The sequence below is a fragment of the Pseudorasbora parva genome, chromosome 6 (assembly GCF_024679245.1).
Source record: "Pseudorasbora parva isolate DD20220531a chromosome 6, ASM2467924v1, whole genome shotgun sequence".
Classification (NCBI taxonomy): Eukaryota; Metazoa; Chordata; class Actinopteri; order Cypriniformes; family Gobionidae; genus Pseudorasbora; species Pseudorasbora parva.
Genome location: NC_090177.1, coordinates 27,974,885 through 27,997,079, shown reverse-complemented (window position 1 = coordinate 27,997,079; position 22,195 = coordinate 27,974,885). Strand labels below are relative to the sequence as shown.

The 22,195-nt window shown below is 38.3% G+C and overlaps 1 protein-coding gene across 8 annotated transcripts in view; it reads left to right on the top strand.

Moving 5' to 3' along the window:
• The window catches only part of myt1b (myelin transcription factor 1b), a 122,628-nt gene extending 102,073 nt beyond the window's left edge, over positions 1-20,555 (top strand). For 5 of the 8 annotated variants that reach the window (XM_067446569.1, XM_067446568.1, XM_067446576.1 and 2 more), the window contains 16 exons: positions 613-747; positions 984-1,074; positions 2,148-2,267; positions 4,324-4,538; positions 5,892-6,082; positions 9,384-9,647; positions 9,735-9,889; positions 9,990-10,052; positions 10,261-10,329; positions 11,609-11,671; positions 12,378-12,461; positions 13,370-13,591; positions 14,452-14,543; positions 14,647-14,750; positions 15,433-15,576; positions 15,683-20,555. In XM_067446569.1, the coding sequence (XP_067302670.1) occupies positions 613-747; positions 984-1,074; positions 2,148-2,267; positions 4,324-4,538; positions 5,892-6,082; positions 9,384-9,647; positions 9,735-9,889; positions 9,990-10,052; positions 10,261-10,329; positions 11,609-11,671; positions 12,378-12,461; positions 13,370-13,591; positions 14,452-14,543; positions 14,647-14,750; positions 15,433-15,576; positions 15,683-15,826 (2,156 nt within the window). In that variant the 3' untranslated portion in view covers positions 15,827-20,555. The remainder of the gene's footprint in view (positions 1-612; positions 748-983; positions 1,075-2,147; positions 2,268-4,323; positions 4,539-5,891; positions 6,083-9,383; positions 9,648-9,734; positions 9,890-9,989; positions 10,053-10,260; positions 10,330-11,608; positions 11,672-12,377; positions 12,462-13,369; positions 13,592-14,451; positions 14,544-14,646; positions 14,751-15,432; positions 15,577-15,682) is intronic. The other 3 variants (XM_067446570.1, XM_067446571.1, XM_067446572.1) reach the window with 3 other exon arrangements.
• Positions 20,556-22,195: the final 1,640 nt, after the last annotated feature.

Genomic DNA, 22,195 nt, shown 5'->3' with positions numbered 1-22,195 from the left:
CCACACCCCCTCCATAACTGGCCTCCTCACGCTCCGACCAGTTTTAATTAGGAGGTGCATGTCTCGTTAACATTTCAACATTTAATTAAGGAGCCACTGGAGCGCACATGCAAGCTCTTTCTCTCTCAGTCTCTCTCACTAACTCTCCGTTTCCCTTCCTTTCTCTCTTTCTCTGCCACCCTGTTTTTCATGTTTTCCGGTTTTGCCGTTGTCCTTGCATCTTCGTTTATTTACCTTAGACCACGCACACTCTTTCTCACTCTCTCCTCCTGTATAATATGGGGGTGTGCTTTGCCAATGGTAAAGTCTTTTTAATGAGCTCCATTTTTTCAGTAGATAGTCCAATAAACCCCAGCGCACCCTCACCGAAGATAATAATCCTGAATGGAAACATCCACCTGCCTGCACGCATAATGACCGTAATTATCACCGTAAATGTGCCCTCTCGTGGGTCCAAAGGCAACTTTACAACTTCCAGAGAGCATGAAACTGGAGAGCGCGCTTGTGCGTAATGTGTGCGGTAATATTCACGTCCTTTGTGCGTTCCTGTCCTGACAGAAGCGATAATGTCTTCAGATAAGGTTTGACTGACAGGTGTTTTGCTGCCCACAGAGAGTTCAAGATCAGAGAAGCGAGAGATCAAATGCCCAACCCCCGGGTGTGATGGAACGGGTCACGTGACCGGACTCTATCCCCACCACCGCAGTCTGTCAGGCTGCCCACACAAAGATCGGATCCCTCCAGAGAGTGAGTCAACATCAAACTACTTTTGAAACCACTTTTGATTGAATCTGCAGGCAAAAAGACAAAGCATCACTTTAACCTGTATTTTAGACATCTAGTATTGTGTATGTCCTTTCCTAAACCTGTCACTTCTTTCTTCGATGCTGGTAGAACTTTTTTTTTTTTTTTTTTTTTTTTGTAAAGAAGGCCTTTCATTGGCTGACTCGTTATTTTTCTGCATTCTGATTGGTTGTTCTCAGTTTTGGCCATGCATGAGAATGTCTTGAAGTGTCCAACACCAGGATGCACTGGTCAGGGTCATGTCAACAGCAACCGCAACACACACCGCAGGTACAGAGTCTCCTATTTTAGAATCAGGGATCCCCAAATGTACTTTTACTATCTTTATGGGTTCATATGATCCACATAATGACAGGTTTTAAAGGAATAAAAGAACCATTTTGGGTTCCCCAAAGAACCTTTCAACCAACAGTTCTAAAAATAACCATTTTTGTGTTAGCATTAAAGGGTTAGTTCACCCAAAAATGTAAATTATGTCATTAATGACTCACCCTAATGTCGTTCCACACCCGTAAGACCTCCGTTCATCTTCGGAACACAGTTTAAGATACTTTTTAGTCCGAGAGTGTATGCAAGTGTATGCACACTATACTGTTCATGTCAGAAAGTAGTTCATATGTGACATCAGTTAGTTAATTAGAATCTCTTGAAGCATCGAAAATACATTTTGGTCCAAAAATATCAAAAACTACAACTTTATTCAGCATTGTTTATTTTCAATCCTCAAATAAAGATTTGAACGGTTATGAATCTGCATATTGATTCAGAATTCAGATCGCCAATGTCACGTTATTTCAGCAGTTTGGAAGTTTGACACGCGATCCGAATCATGAATCAATATGCTGATTTATGACCGTTCGAATCTTTGTTGGCGGATTGAAAACAAACGAAAGAGAAGACAATGCTGAATAAAGTCGTAGTTTTTGTTATTTTTGGACCAAAATGTATTTTCGATGCTTCAAGAGATTCTATTTAACTAACTGATGTCACATATGGACTACTTTGATTATGTTTCTATTCCCTTTCTGCACAGTAGTGTGCATACATTCAATGGAGGAACAGAAAGCGTTCAGTCTAAATATAAAATATCTTAAACTGTGTTCCAAAGATGAACGGAGGTCTTACGGGTGTGGAACGATATTAGGGTGAGTCATTAATGACATCTTTGTCATTTTTTTGTGTATTAACCCTTTAAAAATATTTTGATAATCTGAAGAAGCTTTTCTCACTATAAAGAATCTTTTGTGCAGTGAAAATATTCCATTGATCTTAAACCACTAATAAGTATCCTTTATTCTTAAGTATTTTCCTCTCTCATTCTTTCACACCTTATCTTCTATCAGTTTGTCCGGATGTCCCATCGCCGCTGCCGAAAAGCTCTCGAAGGGTCATGACAAGCAACACCTGCCCCAGCCCATGGGCGAGCACATCAAGGGCAGCCCGAACTCTGACCGTGTACTCAGGTGAGCCCTAAACCCCAACGAAACAAACCCAGGAACTGAAACATCAGCGTTTATTCCTGTTTTTCCCAGCAACAGCAAACTTGCTCCTATGTTCGGTCTCCTCCTGTCCTTCAGCTTCTATGTCAGCAGAATGTTTCCGTCAAACAAACCTGCTGTGGTTGGTTAGCACAGCTGTCAGTCACTGCAGGACTGAACTCACTTACCACAGCACGATTGGTCAGGCGTTTCGGAAAATCGGTTCTCCCTTTCCTTTGCCCTTCTAATAGAGCACAGCCTGCCATTTCATGCTGGGATCGGGCCTCAAACCTGCTAGTCTAATTACGCCACTGATAAGCTAATTATGGGACTTACAGGGCATGGAGTATTGGAAAAATAATTACTTTCCTTCAGGAAGCATGTCTGTGGTCAGACAAAGCAATGCGGATTATGAAAATAATAAGCAGTCCTCTCTTATTAGTGTTATTCTGATTTAAATGAGCGTCAGTTCACTGAGAAAGCCCATTAAGGGAAGATGTCGACAATGAGAAGTCACCAGAGAGACCTCTGACGGCTCCGCATGCCACCCCTGCTAATGGGATGCACCGACTAATGAAGAGACAGGAAGCAGAGGCTAATATATTTTACATGCCATTGTCACGCAGATCATAACACACGTTGGTGTTTGCGAGCGTGTTTTCCTTCAAATCTGCTAATGATGTTAAATGCGGAACACAGCCTCATAGTCCACAATGAAATGCACAGCCACATGCTAGCATTCTTTTGCTCGTTCCCAAAGCCTAGTCTACCGCCTACTTTTAAAACAACATCTTAACCAGCATGGAAGCAGCACTCAGGACTGCATATTTGATTTAAATGGAGATTCACCAAAGTCTCTTTCAAGTCAGTTTGGTTAGCAGCCATATTCGAAGCAGCTATTGTGTGTGTGTGAAACCAATTCATACCTACTTGAATAAGGGAAATGCAGAAATCACATTTCAATACCATATTTCAACTCAGCAACAAAATCGGACATGGACTATACCATAAATATTGTTTTTTTTACATTAAAAAAGCACATTTCAGGTTGATCCAACCAATAAGCAAACGCGAGTGTCGGGACACTGATTGTTTATATGAGAACCAGTAGAGCTGCAGTGATGTAATAACTTTACCAATTGGCATTTGATTTGACGACTGGCTCTTTTATTTAGAAGACTGGACTTTTTTCACCATTTTGCATGTTTCTCCCATACATAGTAAAATAAGTGAACCATCTTAGTTTATATATAGTCTTTGCTATGATATTAGCATGTTGCTTAGCTAATATCTTGAATATAAATAAGCTACAATGCTCGCACAAATATTAAATATAACATGAAGGACATGCAATGCTGCTAGAAATGTGATGTATTTGGAAGCTGCATGATGAAGTAGATCTTTTTGAACAGTCTTTGTATCAGGATCATCCGTGATGCCTTAAAATCCCCCCTCAGTTGGCAAATCGCTAGGTTTTGGAACATGTCTTTACAGAGTTTTTCTTCAGAACAGAGAAAGGGCCGCAAGGGCTCATGGTTCTTCAGGAAAAGAAGTCGGTTTTAGGGCTTCAATTCCATGCTATATGATATGCTAATGTGCTCAGTGCTGATAAGACACTATTTAATCCTCTTCTCCTTCAGTCACCCTGCTTTCAAACCTCTCTCTCTCTCTCTCTCTCTCTCTCTCTCTCTCTCTCTCTCTCTCTCTCATTTACTCTTTTACCGGCTATTTATCTGTGGAACTTTTCCTTCCTTTTTCTTTTTTCGCTGTATCTCTGGCTCATTGTCAGTCTTTCAATTCCGCTTCTCTTCTGCTGTCTAATTCCAGCCCACTCTTTCACTCTTGATCTTTTATGCTCACTTACACTTATCCTTTTATGCTTCTTTTTTTTCTTCACTGCAGGGATATTGATTCTTTTGTAGAGGAAGAAAATGACGGAACTCTCTCTCTCTCTCTCTCTCTCTCTCTCTCTCTCTCTCTCTCTCTCTCTCTCTCTCTCTCTCTCTCTCTCTCTCTCTCACTCGCTGCCCATTTTTTTCAGGCCCATGTGTTTTGTGAAGCAGTTGGAGATTCCTCCGCACGGCAGCTACAGGCCCAGCCTCGTCCCCGCCACGCCACGCGCTAATCTGGCCAAGGAGCTGGAGAAGTACTCCAAGGTGTCCTTCGATTATGCAAGCTTCGACGTGCAGGTGTTTGGCAAGCGCATGCTCGCCCCAAAGATGCACACCAGCGAAACTTCACCCAAAGCCTTCAAATGTGAGCAGGATTAGTCACGCTTTATGAACGCTATATATAATATACTTCTTGCCATGCAGAGATGTGTGTAAATGGTGTGCTTTGTGAATAGTACAGCTAATCTTCAAGTTTCTTTATTGGCATACAGCAAGGTCAACGGTAAGGGTAACACTTTAGAATAATGGTTTGTTATTAATATGTAACTATGCACGAAGTAAGGCAGGACAAATGAATAATACTACATTAAGATTTCAGCTACTACTACAATTAAATAATACGGAAGCAAGATTAATTTATCAGAATATCAAAATTAGGACTGAGATAGTTCTGTATTAGGTAATCAATAATTAGTTAATGAGATTAGCCTCGATATCTCTTTCCCCGCTACTGATGGAATTTTCTGCCATTTATAAGACAAAGCATTCCCAGCATTGGCAGAAATGTCTAGCTTTCTGTGTTTTCACTGTTATACAGTAGGGGGCGCTATTACGCATCTTCTATAAGAGTACTGAATCTCCAGTTTAAAACACAGGTAAAAAGGAACAGAAACAAGTGATAAAACCATTGCTTTGTGTTCAAAATGTTGCTTTTTTTTAATTTACCCACATTCAAATGTTGATTAAAAAAATCGAAGCAGAGGCTCTGTTCTTTCTTTTTATAAATGAATGTTCAGATATGCATACAACAAATTCAACAATTCTGGGGGCAATACTTTTTTCAGAAAACTATCAAAAACACATCTGGCAACTTAAAAAAAAATACTGGCAGGGAAAGAGTTAAGAACTATCAACTTACTATGGCAAATTATAAATGACCAGTTAATTACTATCACAACATTAACGTATGCCTGAGAGTAATTTTATGAGTATTGTCATAAAATGCATCACGATTGTTCAAGTGTTTCCTAGTCAAGAATTAGCAGTGATTTGGACAATCATTGGACCATCGTCATGGAAAAACTCTTCTTTCCTTTTTAAAATAGTTATTGAAGATTTCCTTTTTGTGTATATTTTTTACCCGAGTGTACCTAAGACACACATTAACGATGTGATTAGTAATTAATTGGTAATTTATAATTTGTTAATAGTTATGATTGATGCTAATCTCATTTAGTAATCATTGAATACCTATTAAGGAACTATCTCAGTCCTAAATTTGCTATTACTTACTGATTAGTTAATCTTGTTTCCATATTAGTTAATAGTAGTAGATTAAGTGTTAATGTAGTATTTGTCATGTATTACTTCCTGCATGGATACCTATTTAATGACAGACCATTGTTACCATGGTAAATGAGTTTGATAGAGTGCTCTTCAATGGAAGGATCAAGTCTTTGCTATTATTAACTAGTTTAATATTCTCTTTTGCCCACAGCCAAACCTCCATTCCCCAGAGCCTCCCCCCCAAGTCCCAGCTTGCATGGTGGTTATGTAAAAAGCTCCTCCAGTGGCTATGATTATTCCCATGATGCCGAAGCTGCCCACATGGCTGCCACTGCAATCCTCAACCTGTCCACACGCTGCTGGGAGAGACCAGAGAACCTCAGCATCAGAAACCAAGATAAGGTACAGAACAATCTTATAGAACGCAGACTTTTAACTATCATTAAGTTCTTTTCTTTTTTTTACATCACCTTTACAGAGAAGTCATTAAATGGTTTCTAGTGGGAAAATCATGCAACAAAATGCACACACATTTTTAGTTCAACTGGTTTGCAGATAACTAGTTTATTTACTAGAGACCACACTTAGCTTAAACAGTTGACAAACATTAGCCAGACATTGCCAATACAACGAGTATAGTGTTGGGTAGTAATTAGAGTTGTAGTACTCGAGACTGTCTTGGTCTTGAGACCAGTCTTAAAATTTTCATTTTTTTGGTGAATTATCCCTTTAAGAGCATTTTTTGAAGGTATTGGTCTTGTCTTGGTCTCGACCACATTTGTACTCGTTCTGAGACTTTGAGGACTCAGGATTTTGTCACAAGACCGATAAAGACCGATATCCCAGCTGCTGGGATATTACTAAATTGCCAATGCATTGTTTGATTTAATTATTAATATCATTAATGTGATTGGATGTAAAAAAAAAATACAGCTTCAGATGCAATCAATAACTTATTTCTACTTTGATTTATTTATTGTGCCGGTTCAGTAATGAAGTATTGTGTCAAAAATTACACCAAAATTAAAATAAATGCTCACAAAATTCAAGATATTGTTGCACAAAAGTATTTGTATGAGATCTGGATTTGTATATCATAACGTGATATAATTGAGCAATATCACAAGTGCAAGAGAGCTGTTTTCACAAATTGGAGCATGACTGCAAACAGTATATTGCTTTTATACATCAAATAAATAAAAAAAAGTAAACATTATTTTATGCATCTGTAATTTACCAATTCAGATGTGTATACTGTACCACCACCAGTGCAAAGATGAATTTTGTTGTTAATGATTTCATTTGATTGGTAACAGCTATATACAGTGTCTTATTCTAAATATGTTTATTGGTTAAAATAAGTGATTTCTTAGGCAGTAGTGCGAATCTTTATGAATTTAAGGACTTGACTTAATCTGGACTTGGTCTTGACTCTGTCTCGCCTTACCTTGGTCTTGTCTTGGTCTCAACCCCTCAAAGTCTTGGTCTCAACACACATTGGTTTTGGTCTCGACACTGTCTCGGATTCGGTGGTCTTGACTACAACACTAGTAGTAACCAACTAAAATTGAAAACAGTTTTGATCATAAAGAAGCTATTAGCTAACAAGATAATTTTTTCTGACTAGTAATGAATAGCTTAACAAAATGTACGTATGTGCCTTGCTACCCACATTTCCTCTGAAGTGGTGTTAGGAAGTCATTTTAGCAATTTGTTTGGGTGTTTTGTTGCAGTGGACTGACTCAAAAAACAATTCACAAATTCATCTTTGATCTGAGTCTTTGATCAGCAGTTTTCTCAGAAGTCTGTTTTGTAGTGAAATAAAATGTAGTTTAATACTGCTGTTTTTAATCAATTTATTTAAATGAGGGTGTTTCTAGTCTTATTAGCTGCATTTAGTTTAGTGTGTGTTCAAGTGTGATTCTGTCACTCCAATTAAGATCCTCATTGTTTCTGTTATACTTTAGATAGCTTAACTTATTTAAACTATGAGTAGTCTGTAGCTTAGCAAGCTACGGTTTCAAACTAGCTTCCACAACATTGCTAACCACACATGTCATGTGCAGATGTTTAGTAGTTAATAAGAGTGGTTTGTAATAGTAAGCATCCATTAACTGAATAAAGTCTGTCTCTGCGTGAGATTGATCTTCAGTAGAGGTAGTATCAAATGAATGTAGCGTTAGCATGAATGCGTTTGCTTGCTGTTGAGATCTTATTGCGTCACCTTCCCTCCCTTTCATCTGTCCCTCCGTTCGTTTCATCCTTGTCTCTTCTTCATGTTGTTATTGCATTAGGTTGATAGTGAGCTCCCTAGTTAGGGGAGAACCAGGTGCTCTATGTTCTTTTATTCAATATTTCCATGGTTAATGCTAATGAGGGCATCTCTCTCTCATTCCCTCAATTTCCTCTGCCTTTTTTTTTCTTTTCTTTCCTTTTCCCTTTTCACAGCCAAAGATATAATCTATCAGTCTTATCTCCCCCTCCTACATTGGAGAACTCTGGGATCTATACTGTAATTGGAGAAGCTCTGTCCTCGATATTGTGATTTTTTTTTTAAAAAGGGAAAAAAGAAAGAAAGCTTTCTCCTCGGCCCAGGGAGTGACTACTTCATCATTTTTCGATTTCCTGACATGTTTTTAGCAGGAGGGGATAAAAGGGGAAGATTAATGGGCAGAAAGGCCCAGTGGCTCAACGCTAATCAGACTGGGACTGCTCTGGGATCAGTGCCTACTGTGTGTGCCCATCTCCAACTTCATATGCACTCACATAAATATGTAAACATGCCCATTTTAATACTAATCCATCCATCATCTGTCTACATCTGCACACATTGTGTGTTATAATAGGAATGCACGTAATATTGGTGTTACTTTGTTGTTAGGCTTAATCCTTAGATTCATTTTACTCAGATTGTATTGCATAATTTTACTTTGCATTGCAATGCCTTGGCAATACCCACAACATTCCAGTACTCGACATAGCAATGTGTTAAACCACATACAACACATTAGCAACAGCATAGCAACACCCTAGCAACCACACAGAATACATTTTCAGCTGCATAGCAACACCCCAGCAACCAAATAACAATGTGCTTAAAGAAAAACACAGAACACCCTTGTATCTGCAATGTAATGACAATCCCCCACAATACATCGAACACGACACTTTGCACCATTTTTTTAAATGTAAAAAGTTATTTTCTGTAATCATTTGCATTTTTATCACATCTTCACTCATAACATCTTAGCAACCACATAGCTTGGCAAAAACCCACAAAACCCTAGCAGCCACATAGAAATTTGCTTTAAAAAAAACATTACAGAACACCATAGCAACACCTTAGCAACCACCCACAACATCCTATCATTGTGAAAGCATGTTTTGCACCACTCACTTTTTTTTGTAACGTAAAAAACATTTATGTTCTCTGTAATCATATGCATTTTTATCGCATCTTCACCCACAACGCCCTAGCAACCGTGCTGCAATGCAAAAAAACCTAGCAAGCACATAGCAATGTGCCAAAACAAAAGAAACTCACAGAACAACATAACAATATCCCAGCATGGTGAAAGTGAGTTTTGTACCCCTTATATTTTGGTTTTGGTTTTAATTCTGTAATAATATGCATTTTTATCACACTATCACAAGCCCAGTTATTAATTATAAATGCAACACATATTATTTTTTCCTGTTGTAGAGTATGGAAATTGAGGTGGATGAGAATGGCACCTTGGACTTAAGCATGAAGAAGCCCATAAAGAGAGAAGTGGGCATGCCTTGCGCCAGCCCTGAAGTGCGTTCCCCTGATTTGTCTTCATCATCTTCATCATCATCCACATCTCTTCACCATGGCAACAGCAGCATTTCGCCCCACTCTTTACACACCTACAAACAAGAGGAGTGGGAGGGACCTCTGGACTACACCAAACCCAATCGGCAGAGAGAGGAGGAGCTAGAAGAGGTACTCTTCCTGTCATTTAAATTAGTGCAGAAAAGATCTGTTATTTGTTGCGCAAACTGGTGTAATGCACATCATATCTTTGCACAGATGGACCACAGCGCTCAGTCATTTGCTTCTTCTGACCCTGAGGATTGCGACATGATGCAGGACGGCCTGGAGGACAGGAAGTACCCCGGAGAGGTCACAACCCCCAGCTTTAAGGTCAGGTTCCAGCCCAAGGACACCAAGAAAGAGCTCCTGCTGTAAGTCACTTCTAGTTTGCATGCGTTTCTGTGCACATATTGATATTCAGCACAATGGAATCGTTTCACTCAGTCAGGCTTTTGTGTTTGACCGTCGCAGGTGCCCCACTCCTGGCTGTGACGGCAGCGGACACATCACCGGAAACTATGCATCCCATCGCAGGTACATAGCGTTCGGGGTTCACCTTTCTGTCCTTCTTTTCCCGTCAGAAGGGAAATATCAAAAAAAAGACATCACATAGATGCTATCTTTCTCTTGCTTAACTCTCGCCTGCTCTTTGCTTTTTACACTGACTTGGGACGTTCTGGGCTCTTTCACTTTATCTTCTCCACTCTCTTTTTTCCCCCTTGTTTCTTTTCAACATTTTTAGCCTGTCTGGGTGTCCTCTCGCTGATAAGAGTCTTCGGTCCCTCATGGCAGCACACACAGCTGAACTTAAGTATGTCTGCGCTACTTCTGCTCTTTTTCTTTGTTCTTGTTCACTTGGGTCTGCTCAGCTAAATGCTGCTTTTACTCTTTTCTTTGTCACTGTCTTTTAAAAAAAGGCAGTACAGTATTCAACTTAAGGTTGTTATATGAGTACAGTATTAAATGAACACTCCACTTTTTTCCTAGAACATTTTCCAACTCCTTTAGAGTTTAAACATAACCATTTTTCAATCCATTTAGCCGATCTATGGGTCTGGCGGTAGCACTATTGCGCTGCTTCACCCATAGTATGGCCGCAAAGTTCCGTGATTATTATGCAGAAATTAGAAAATTAGAAGAGTCACGTTTTTTTCCAAGTCGGAAAAATATCTAGTCTTTGTTCCTTTTTGAGAACGATGCTAACGGTCTAATCAGGTTCATTGGCCTGAGCTAAGCTATGTTTAAAGTGCTACCACCAGGCCTGGAGATCGGCTCAATGGGTTTAAAAATGGTCAACTGTTTAACTCTAGGGGAGTTGGAAAATTAGCCTATTTTCCAAAACAGTTGAGTGTTCCTTTAAAGGTGGTGTGTGTTTCCTATATACCCCCTTCCTTGTATGTTATTGTTCAGTCAAGCAAATATATACTGACGTTCAAAAGTATGAGGTTGGTGTGATTTTTGTAAAAATATTTTTTATAGTCTTTTCAGTTCAAAGGTTGCTTTTTTTTGTTTAAAGATACAGTAAAAACAGTAATACTGTATAATGAATTTTTTTATAATTTAAAATAACTGTTTTGTATTTAATATTTTAAAATGTACTTTTGTGTCCAAGACACATTTTGCATTGTTAGTTAAAAAAGTTAAGCTGCAATATATTTGTAGAAACACTATTTGAAAATTCTTTGACGATTAGATTAGAACAGCGTTTATTTGAAATATTAATATTGTAACATTACAAATGTCTTTAATGAAAGTTTAATCAGTCTAGAATAAAATTATTAACTCTTACTGACCCCAAAATTCTGTGCAAGGTGGGCAGTGTTGTGCCTGGAAGCCTGTAAAGCCAATGTATATCATAACAATGTAATTTAACAATAGCAAATAAGTCATGCAAATTTATTTGTTAAAAGCAATTGATTAAATACAAATGTAATGTAAATGTAAAAATAAAAAAAACCCTGCTTCTGTCCTATAATACTATTACATAAAAATCCAATTTGAATTGAAGTGACACATTGCACCTGTTTTTGGATAAGTTTATTACAGGTATTATAACCCATCCCATTTTAAGTTTAATTTCACTTTCCCAGATGTCCAACTCTAGGATGTGATGGTTCAGGTCATATCACTGGAAACTACGCATCTCACAGAAGGTATGGCCCAATGAACAAGCCCTCCATTTCATACATATCAATACATACACAGGACAGAGAAGTTTAGTGACAGTTGTATAATAGACACACACGTGTATTCCACACTTCATATATTACCCGTCCCCATTATTGAGTATTTTTTTAGATAGGAAACTCACCCCAGATCTTGTGCAGTTTTCTTAATGCACTCACTGGCAGCATCTGTTTATCTAAAAGCTTGCTGAGGTCACTGTTTCCTAACCAGGTGCGATACGTCAATAAATCACGTTTTCCATGTTAATAAGTGCGAAAAGACATTTTGTAGCCCCTGTGCTGTATATTTGTCACGTTGCGCTCAGTAGCTCCGCCCAAATTACATTTTCATTGGTCCAGATTCCTACTCCTCATAGCTGTTGAGAGATTCAGGTAAATTGGGCCACTTTTTACCATCTGAATGATGTAAAATGTTCCAGTTTACCTAAAACCACCTTATATTAGATATCACATATTTTCAGATTGGCTGTGATTTTGTAGCATTTCACTTTCAGTGAGATAAAATTGCTGTAAATTGCATTGCGCCTGGTTAGGATATGGTGTGTGCTTGCATCTTTATTAATAGTATTTGAGTTTGGTTTCTCCTACATTGCTTTGGGTCAATAGTGCTGGATCCTTATTGTTCTGAGTTTCTGGCTCCTCTGATCATGAGCTGCATACTCTCTATTTTCAGTTTGTCTGGGTGTCCACGGGCCAAGAAAGGTGGAATAAAAACAACTCCCATCAAGGACGACAAGGAGGACTCCGAGCTCTTAAAGTTCGTACTGCATAGAAAGCCAAAGGCTTTTCCCCATTTCTTTTACGCTACTGTACGGTAAAAAAAGGACACATTTTAGGCGGGAATATTGTAAGGGAATGATCAAATGTTGGATAATAGGCTTGTCCAACCACACAGTCATTTAACAACAGTGTAAAGCAGTTTAGAAAATCCCTCTTCATTCAGACAGAAGTGATTTAATCAAGCATTTACAGCTAGAACCACTTGTGATCCCAAAATACTGTGTTCTACTTTGTTAAATATCACCTTGGCAACCTTCCAAATAACTCACTGTACATGAGCTTATGAGCCAGTGCATGGAGCCCCGCATGGCCAACTAGTGCTAGTAATGTTCAAATTTCTTTGGGAAAAGGCCTTGTGTGTTTTATTCTATTGTACAACTTCTAAAAGCAAGAAGACAAAGACACCCAGTTATACTGAGGAGGAAATAAAAACTGTGAACAATATATGACAGCACAGATGGCTCATGGGGTATTAAAATATTGTGCATGTTTTTCTTAGCAAGTCATCTGCAGTGCAGTGTGTGGGTTTTTGTCTTCTTGTTTTTTGCGACTGCCAAAGTGTAGGAGCTTTTTATCCACATAATTCCACTCCAGTCAATGAGCAGCCGGCATATGGCGGCAATCAAGCTCCCCAATGTGTAAAATTCTCTTTTTTTTCCCAGTTTATTTCAATGTTGTAATATTCACAGTCACTGTTGGGCAAAGTATGTAGCTAAATATTGCCCTCTTTACAAAACTGAATAGAGACTCGAGCGAGGTAGAGAGTAAAAGATGAGAACTGAAGTCACTAGCAAGGTGATATTTGTGATGGGATAAATGCTCTTACAATCTTTAACCAAACTCATCTGTTTCATCTCCTCTGTCATGTTTTTCCTTCTCTCACAGATGCCCAGTGCCAGGTTGTGACAGCCTGGGTCACATCAGCGGGAAGTATGCCACTCACCGCAGTGCATATGGATGCCCGCTGGCGGCCAGGCGGCAGAAGGAGGGTTTGTTGAACGGGTCTCCATTCTCCTGGAAGGCGTTTAAGACAGAAGGCCCCACCTGCCCCACACCAGGATGCGACGGATCGGGACATGCCAACGGCAGCTTCCTCACCCACCGCAGGTAATTAAAAGGAGAAAATATGGGTTTGGCTGCAACGTGAAATTTGTGGCAACCAGTGCATGGTAAACATGTTTGTCATTGTTTTTATAATTCAAAATAAAACTTCCAAACCAAACAGCTTTACAATGGAAAATACATTTAATTTTTGTGTTCAAAGTTAAACAAACTTGAAATGTTCCACCTCTCTTGTCCTTTGCAAAGATTTCTGATTGCTTGGATTTTCTGTTTAGATAACTGCATTCTGTCCACAGAGTTCCACTGATAGTTTACCCTCATGTCATTCCAAACCCACAAGATTTTACTTAATCTTCGAAACACAAATTAAGTTTTTTTTTTTATGAAACTTGAGAGGTTTACTGTCCATCCATTGAAAGTCCAGGTAGCCCAAATTGTAAAGATCCGAAAAGAGATTGTAAAAAGAATCCAAGTACTTTAATCCAAGTCTTGTAAAGAGACACAATCACTTCAAACAGTGATCGAAAAATACGTGAAGCACATCACATATGGTAAACACATATACGCAAGAGCCAATGAGGTTTGTTCTAGCATGTGACGCACACAAGCTTCCATATTTACCAAATGTGGTGTGTGCGTGCGTGCGTGCGTGCGTGCGTGCGTGCGTGCGTGCGTGCGTGCGTGCATGCGTGTGTGTCGTCATAGAAATCAATTGTATCTCTTCACAGGATTTGGATTAAACCGCACATTTTTGGGTGAAATATCCCTTCAATAGCACAGAAATGACACACTCTACATTCAGGTTTTAAGGGTATTGGCCAAGTCTGAGTCATTATGGGACTGGTCATAAAGCAAATGTGTTGTTTTGTGATGATTGATGATGGATCAATTGTGTTTGGCTCCAGTCTCTCAGGCTGCCCCAGAGCCTCTCTCAACAAGAAGAAAGCCAAGTTCCCTGGAGAAGAGTATCTCAGCACTAAGTTCAGAGCAAGTGATGGTGAGGCATCCCACATTTTCTCCTACATTTTACCTCCAGTATCTCTTCTGATGTCGATTTGTGTTGACACTTAAGATGACAACATTTCTCTTTCACTTTACAGTCTTAGACAATGACGAAGACATCAAGCAACTCAATAAAGAAATCAATGAGCTCAATGAATCCAACAATGAGATGGAGGCAGATATGGTCAACCTTCAAACACAGGTTAGCCATACAGCTCTTGACAATTTAAAAGAAGATAGATTATATACTAAAAATCACATATTATGTTGTGATATAATTTATGACATAGTATTACCATGCTGTTTTGGACATGTACCACAGTAAAGCCATGGCATGCTTTAGAAATATAGCTTGGATTATCATGTAAATAGCATGTCTTATGAATATGCTACAGGATGTATATACACCATTCAAAAGCTTGGGGTCAGTAAAAAAAAAATTAAAAAAATAATCAATTCTCAGCAAGGATGCGTTCATTTGATCGAAGGAGACAGTAAAGTTTTAAAATGTTTTAAAATATTTATATTTTAAATAAATGCTGTTCTACTGAACTGTCAAAAAATTCAGGAAAAAAAAAACAATGATCACGGTTTCCACTGAAATATTAATCAGCACAACTGTTTTTTACATTGATAATAATAAGAAATGTTTCTTAAGCATCAACTATTATTCTGAAGGATCATGTGACACTGAAGAGAAGCTATATTCAAATAGAAAACTTGAATTTAGAATTTAAATTGTAATGATATTTATAAAAGTAATCAAACTAGATGACTAGCAATCAATTTACAAATACATTTAAGACGTAGAAACATGCATTGCTAGAAGGAAATATCACGTATGGGATGGAAAGTCTGTATCATCTGTTTTTGTGGTGCTTTAGATCACATCTATGGAGAACAACCTGAAGAACATCGAGCAGGAGAATAAGGTGATTGAAGAACAGAACGAGGCTTTGTTTATGGAGCTGTCTGGACTCAGTCAAGCTCTTATACGGAGTCTGGCCAACATCCGCCTGCCTCACATGGTAAGTTACACACACTCCTACAGCAGCTCCCATAACTTTGCTCTCCTATGTGAATTAGATGTGCCTTTTTAAAATTGCCACTCACATTTTCCGATTTGCATTGCAGCAGGAGCCAATCACAGAGCAGAATTTCGAGAGCTACGTGAGCACCCTAACTGACATGTACACCAATAAGGACTGCTACCAGAACCCAGAGAACAAGGCCCTTCTGGAGACCATCAACAAGGCGGTGAAAGGCATCAAGGTCTGACTAGGCCAAAAGACGAGGATGACAAACAGGAGCCTGGAAGAGAAATAGAGACGTAGAGCCATGGGAAGAGCAGACAAATGACACAAAAAGGGCATTCAGGTTTTTTTGAACAACAATCTAACCCTCCATCCCAGGGAGCATTCTGTGTGTTCAAAAGAGGTATATAATATATATTAATATAAGGACCAAAATCCACAAAAGCTGCTGGATTGGAAGGCGAAGATGGAACCAAATTCTTTATTTACAAAGAAAAGGAGAGTCACAAACCTAGTTTTCTTTAGTTTTTGCTTTTGCTTTGAAACGGTGAGAGGTTTTGGAAGAAGAAGCAGGGATCAGAACCTCTGGAAGACAGCATGCTGCCCAGGTGAAAGAGAGTCTTTCACTCATTCGTGAGGACGCTGCTCCGAAGAAACAACAAATATGACGCTCCAAATTCAAGTGATCTCTACGTGAGGCCCGGCAGAACAGATATGCAGTATTTGCTCGTCTTTCCTTCTTTTCCCGAAGAAAACGGAAGTGGTTTTGGGTCATGGGAAATGAGAGGATGTTGTGCTAACACACAAAGTGAGCGAAATGCGTGTGCAACCATATCAGTGCCATGCGGTTGACTCTGTAAATCCCACCTGTTGAAACACTACTTTCTTTATCTCAGCAGCCATTTTTTGTTTATTGGTTTGTTTTGTTTTAGAGCTACACACAGGCACGTCAGCTTGCTCTCCTTTACTTGTAGTACTTACACTGTAGGAGTATTTACCCAGCGTAGTCATATTTATTACATACGAACAATGAGTTGCACTTCATTTCAGTCCATTCAACATCAGAATAGATGTTGGATTGTGACTGATCTATAAATTATACGAAATTTGTCCAGACTCTACTGTAATTTATTTATATTTTGTTATAATTTAATTTTATCTGTATTATTTATTTGAATTCGCCTATTTAAATATTCACAGCCCTCCTGTTTATAAAAGGTCATGAAAATGTGACAAGGAACTTGCCACATCAATATTTGGAAAGAGAAAAAATGTACCACTAATTTTTATAACTTCGTTTCATTTGATGATAGAGTTTTATCCATAGAGTAGATTTTTTAAGTGCAAATATTTTTAACCAACGATGTTTTGATAATTTTGTAATTTTGTTTTCTTTCTCTCTACCTGTATATCTATCTCTATCTCTAGCTGTCTCTATTTGCATTTTATTTTATTATTTTGGAATTTCTAACACAGCTGAAGGAGAAGTATAATCTCTATTTATTATTTATTTAATATTTATGATGAAATTATGAACTGTGATACGGTTGTAATGTATATTTATTTTGTAACGTCTACGTGTGTTTGTGAAGTCTTAGTAGTCTTGAAGAACCTTTGGCGATATAAAAATAAAGACAAAAAACATGTTTTGGACTACAGAATAAAACATGATGATTATCGAGGGTTTTCCTTATACCAGCATTACTTCCTATAGGAATGTAAAGAGAGAGAAAAAAGCAATTCCAGTACTGTGGAACCTACAGCTTTGACTCTTACCCCATCCGTTCAACAGGAAGAAGACGTTCTTCTGGATCTTCTTGTGCTTGTTTTTGTGTTTGTTTTTTTATACCTCCTCAAGCTCTCAGTAGTGGCCAAAAACTGTTTCCCCTGAACGATCCTAATGAATTGCAAATGGATTATTTTTGCTTTATTGCTAAACTTATCTCTATCGGACCATGGGAAGCGGGCGGGCGGGCGTTTTTGTGGCGAGGGCACAGGAGACGAAAACCAACCATCCTGACAAAACTCTTGAACCACAATGTCCTTACTCGACTAGTATCAAACAAGCATACACCCGTGTAGCCTTATACTAGATTTTTATTTCTTCGATGCACAAAGTGCCACTGACCTGTGCTTTCGTTACCAACTCCGCCCATTCAGCACCCACACTACCCTCGGGTCATGTGACTGTGGCCTAAGTGGGGATTGTTACAGATGCCTTTATTTCTTTGCCGTGATGGCCATACCTACACAATATATTCATTCTGTATTTAAAAGCAAAAAGACAAAAAAAACGATATATAGTATATAAACATACATATATTTTTACAGTGTAATTGTTAACTCTTTTTTTTCTCTTATAATAGCTAAACAGAAACAATATCTTTCCAAAAGCTGTGAGTACTACTATCCATAGAAGACTAAATAATATTGAAAAAAAGACAGACCCAGTTTACTGTGGTTGCAGGATACGGTGTGTTTTTGTTTTGTTTTTTTTGTAATATGTAAACGTACATTTGTAAAGCGAAGGATACAAGGATGTTTGTAGAGTTTCCTATTTTCTGGTCCAAACTCACTGGGCTTCTGTATGTATGTCAGCCGCATTAATGGGACAATGGTTAACAGATTAGTCTTAGGCTGTAATCGTTTAGATGCATTGTAGTGTGCTGAAAGTTCTCCTCGGTGGATCTGTCTTTAGTATTGTACGGTGTTGTGCAGTTCTGGTGGAACACGCCACACTACATACGTGTGTAAAATGCCAATCATCGCAATGACAACTGTATGACTCATAATAGCGAGTTGTGAAATGAACATTGTGCCTCTATCCAGCCGGTCGTTTCGTTAAATAGTACACAGCGGTCATGTTGTTCATTTGCTATTATGGCAGCAATATTGTGATGGACAGAACATGTGTGCACTTTTCAAAAATCTTGGAATGCCAACTAATGACCTTTCAACTAAAAGGTTTTTCTTTATGTGCGCACAAGTGCAGATTTCTTTTTTATTTTGAAAAAAAGGTACAAATGGCTAACGGGAAACTATTCGTTGCACCTAACAGAATTGGGATAAAATATGGCAAATGTCTTTTGACTTGTTTGTTGTCGTTTAATGTGAATCTGTGTCCTGTCTGAAATGTCAAATGCCCTTTGACCGAAGTTTTTCTGTTTTTGCCTAGTCACCAATAGGAAAGAAAGCCCTTATCCATCCGAATTGGCTGTACAATATCACATCTGTTAGCCTTCAGCAACAAGTCATTGGTTAAAAAGAAGGGGGGGGGGGTGAGATGTGCTGGTATGAGCGTTTGCTTGGAGATTGTCATTGGCATGCCCTCGCACACGGAGAAAACGAAGGAGATGCTAGTTGCATAAATCTTTGTCCATTTCCACAGAATGTCAGATCCTCTGCCGGCCTCATTCGCCTCGTTCCCTGTAACCTTTCCGCAGGAAAGATGTGTGCGTTGCATTTCAATACCGCTGCATTTCCTTCGCTTTAAGAGGAAACTGAAGACTTGTCTATCAGTAACGGTAGAATTTTCATTAGAGTTCTTCCTTCTATTAAACTGTGCAGAAGGGAATACTCACTACAGATGTCATATCGTCTTATTACGATGGGAGAAACATTTCTATCTGCTTATTACTACTGACATGAGATAGCCTAAAGCATGTGTGAATTCTTCTTCCTCTGTGCATGCTTCTTAAACGCCTGTTGTCGGTGATGATGAGCAGCTATGAATGTTGTGCGGTGAGGTTGAGTGTGTTGAATCTGCCTAATAATGTAGCATGTTCTCTGGAGCAGTGTAGCATCTGCAAATGCAAGTTAGCATATGTAACCCCTCTTCAGTGGACCCAAATAAGGGTTTGTACTTGTAGGGTAATGGATTGATTCTGCACCTTGTACTTGAGAGTCTAACCTTTCCAAGACGTGTGCCAATTGTAGGTCAATTTAAAAGGGTTCCCATGTAATTTCATGAGAAACGATAACAGCTAAAAAGTCAGAAGGCTTAAACCGGCACTGTTTGTCCCATTAAGCTGATATAACCAAAACGGCCCTCATTCTGTAGGTACTGTAGCTTACAGCTCTGTGGTTTTCTCATGTGTGCCTTTTCTCGCTTCTGTTTCGCTGCAGGAAAGGGTGTGTTTACATTTAAGGACTGGGTTCAAATCCCACTCAGGACGCCAACTTTTTCTCCTTTTTTTAATTTATTTATTTCCTTTTGGGGGGGTGGGGGGTAATAGCAATTCAGTAAAGTGGTGAACACCAAGAACAGATCATATTGAAATCGATTTTCAGCTTAATGTTTGACATGAAATAAATAACAATATGTAACACTATTCTTCCCAAAACTGTGATTCTAATTCAGGTATGAAATTATGTGGTTGTTCATTTCATCGAGTCTGAAATAATCATGGAACGTATCACAGATGAAGCATTTATGCACGGGCATTATTCTGACAACAATGGGATTCTGTACATTTGTAATAAAGAACAGTGTTGTTGTATTAAAAAATATTTCCAAGTAAATTACGAGAGAAAAAAAAACACTTGTATTTTAACCCACGGCCAAGGCTTGTCCTCTTGCATTCTTTTTATAGAGATCAGCTATTTTTACTGGTGATTTTGTAGCCACAAAATGATTCTCCTTTAGAAAATTGACAAAAAATGGTACTTCCAAAAAAAATAATAAACACTTCCACAGTGATAGACTACATGTTTAGTGACTTATGTAGCAGTGGTAGTTTATTTTCTGAGGTTTTATTTCTGTAGGGCAGGACAAGCTATGGCTGTGCGTGATTCGAGGTAACTTTTGGAAATGAAGTGTGTAGTTGGTTTTGGATTGTGACTGTGTTTGTGTATCCTTGTACCTGTGCTCATTGATATCAGTGTTAAAAGAGAACAGTAATGTCTGTTTTGTGGAGGTATCGTTCATTTAAGTGTTATATATGGAAAACATAAATAAAGAGTCAATAATGTGATTTCTCTTGAGTATACACTTCCTACATGATGTGTGTTTGTTTTTGCTTGTTTAAGCTGCAGTCTGTAACAGTAGTACATAAGCTTCTAAGTACAGGAGCTTCTAGCGTTTGTCTTTGGCATTATGTCACATAAAAGAGTCTGTTTAGTAGTTGGCTATATCGTTTGTGGATGCTGCAGGTGGCGGATTGTTTGTAGCCTCTTTTTACAGCAGCTGGAATGTAATTAAACGTTTCATTTTGATGGTGGCTTGTAATCCAAAAAAGTTCAAAATGACAATCATTGTTGACAACTGGTGCATTGATAGACAACCCACACATACACCTCAAAACATTCGATTATTCCGCGCTGAGGAGCCGTACTTCACAAATAACTGCAATTTCAGTCTTCAAACAGAGACACCGGCATAGAGGTAAAACTTGCGGACTTAAAGCTACACTGTGTAACTTTTTTTAGTTTATTCTTAGCTAAAAACTCTTAGTTCTTTCGAAAAATATGTATGCTAATTAATGTATATTTACTTCTTTCAAGTTACAAAGTATTCTCGTAAGCTTATAATATGTCATTGAAAATACATACGAGTGAGGGGTTCGAATGCCGGTCGCCATGTTGCCCCTCTATCTTGAAAGTACATTAGCCAAAGAGGGACATACCCATAAATTCAAGCTTCGCCTTTCGCGTTTTAACACTCGATGGCACCGTGTCGAATGTGAAGAGGGGGACTGCCATGTTAATCTTGGACTAAATCGGCCACCGTAGGAGTTAAAACGAAATCAGAATTGAGAGGAACAGAAACTATTATTCTCTGGATGGTCATATACCTTTACACCGCTAGATGGGGGAAAATATCACAGTGTGGCTTTAAAGTCAAAAGTTTGGATACAGTTTGTTTTTGTTTTTTCACTGGATTATTAAATCTGCTAATTAATTGATTTGATGACTAAAATTTGGAACAAATAACACTAGTATAAAATATATATAAAAAAGTTATGCAAACTTTTGACTTGAATTTACTTAATTAATAAAAAAAAATATCTTCGTCAGAATCACGATAGCGCTACATCTGTGATGAGTTTTTTTCTTTTTTTACTTTTTTTTTACAGTGTGTGAGGCTTGTGAATAAGTATTTTATAGTATTACTGTATTACAACAGAAAGACAGATGTGAGTGTGCTTCACTTGAAAATCTAAGCTTTTTACATTCTGACCTCTGCTGGTGACATTGTTACACTACCATGCAAAAAAAAAAAAAAAAAAAAAAACGATTTTTACTACTTGTTCAAATTGCTTAATTAAAATGAGCTAAAGCAACACAGTTGCTTTACATTTTGTCCTAACTTAATTTGATTGTGTTCAATCCACTTAAAAAAGTCAAACTGAAGTTTACTAAATCAGTTTGTGTTGAGATTACATGAATGATTTGTGTTACATTAGCTGAAACTGCACAGAGCTTGTTAGTTCCCAGCATGCTTTGCATATGGCTAAATCAAGAGAGAGCAAATGTGCAAGATGAGAAAAGGTGAGACTTGATTGTGTTTAATAGTGTTTAATATTCAATTAAATTGGAATTATAATAACAATTTTAATTACAGTGGGTTACCATCATGGAGAAGAGTGGAGCATTTGCAGGCTGATTCAACTGA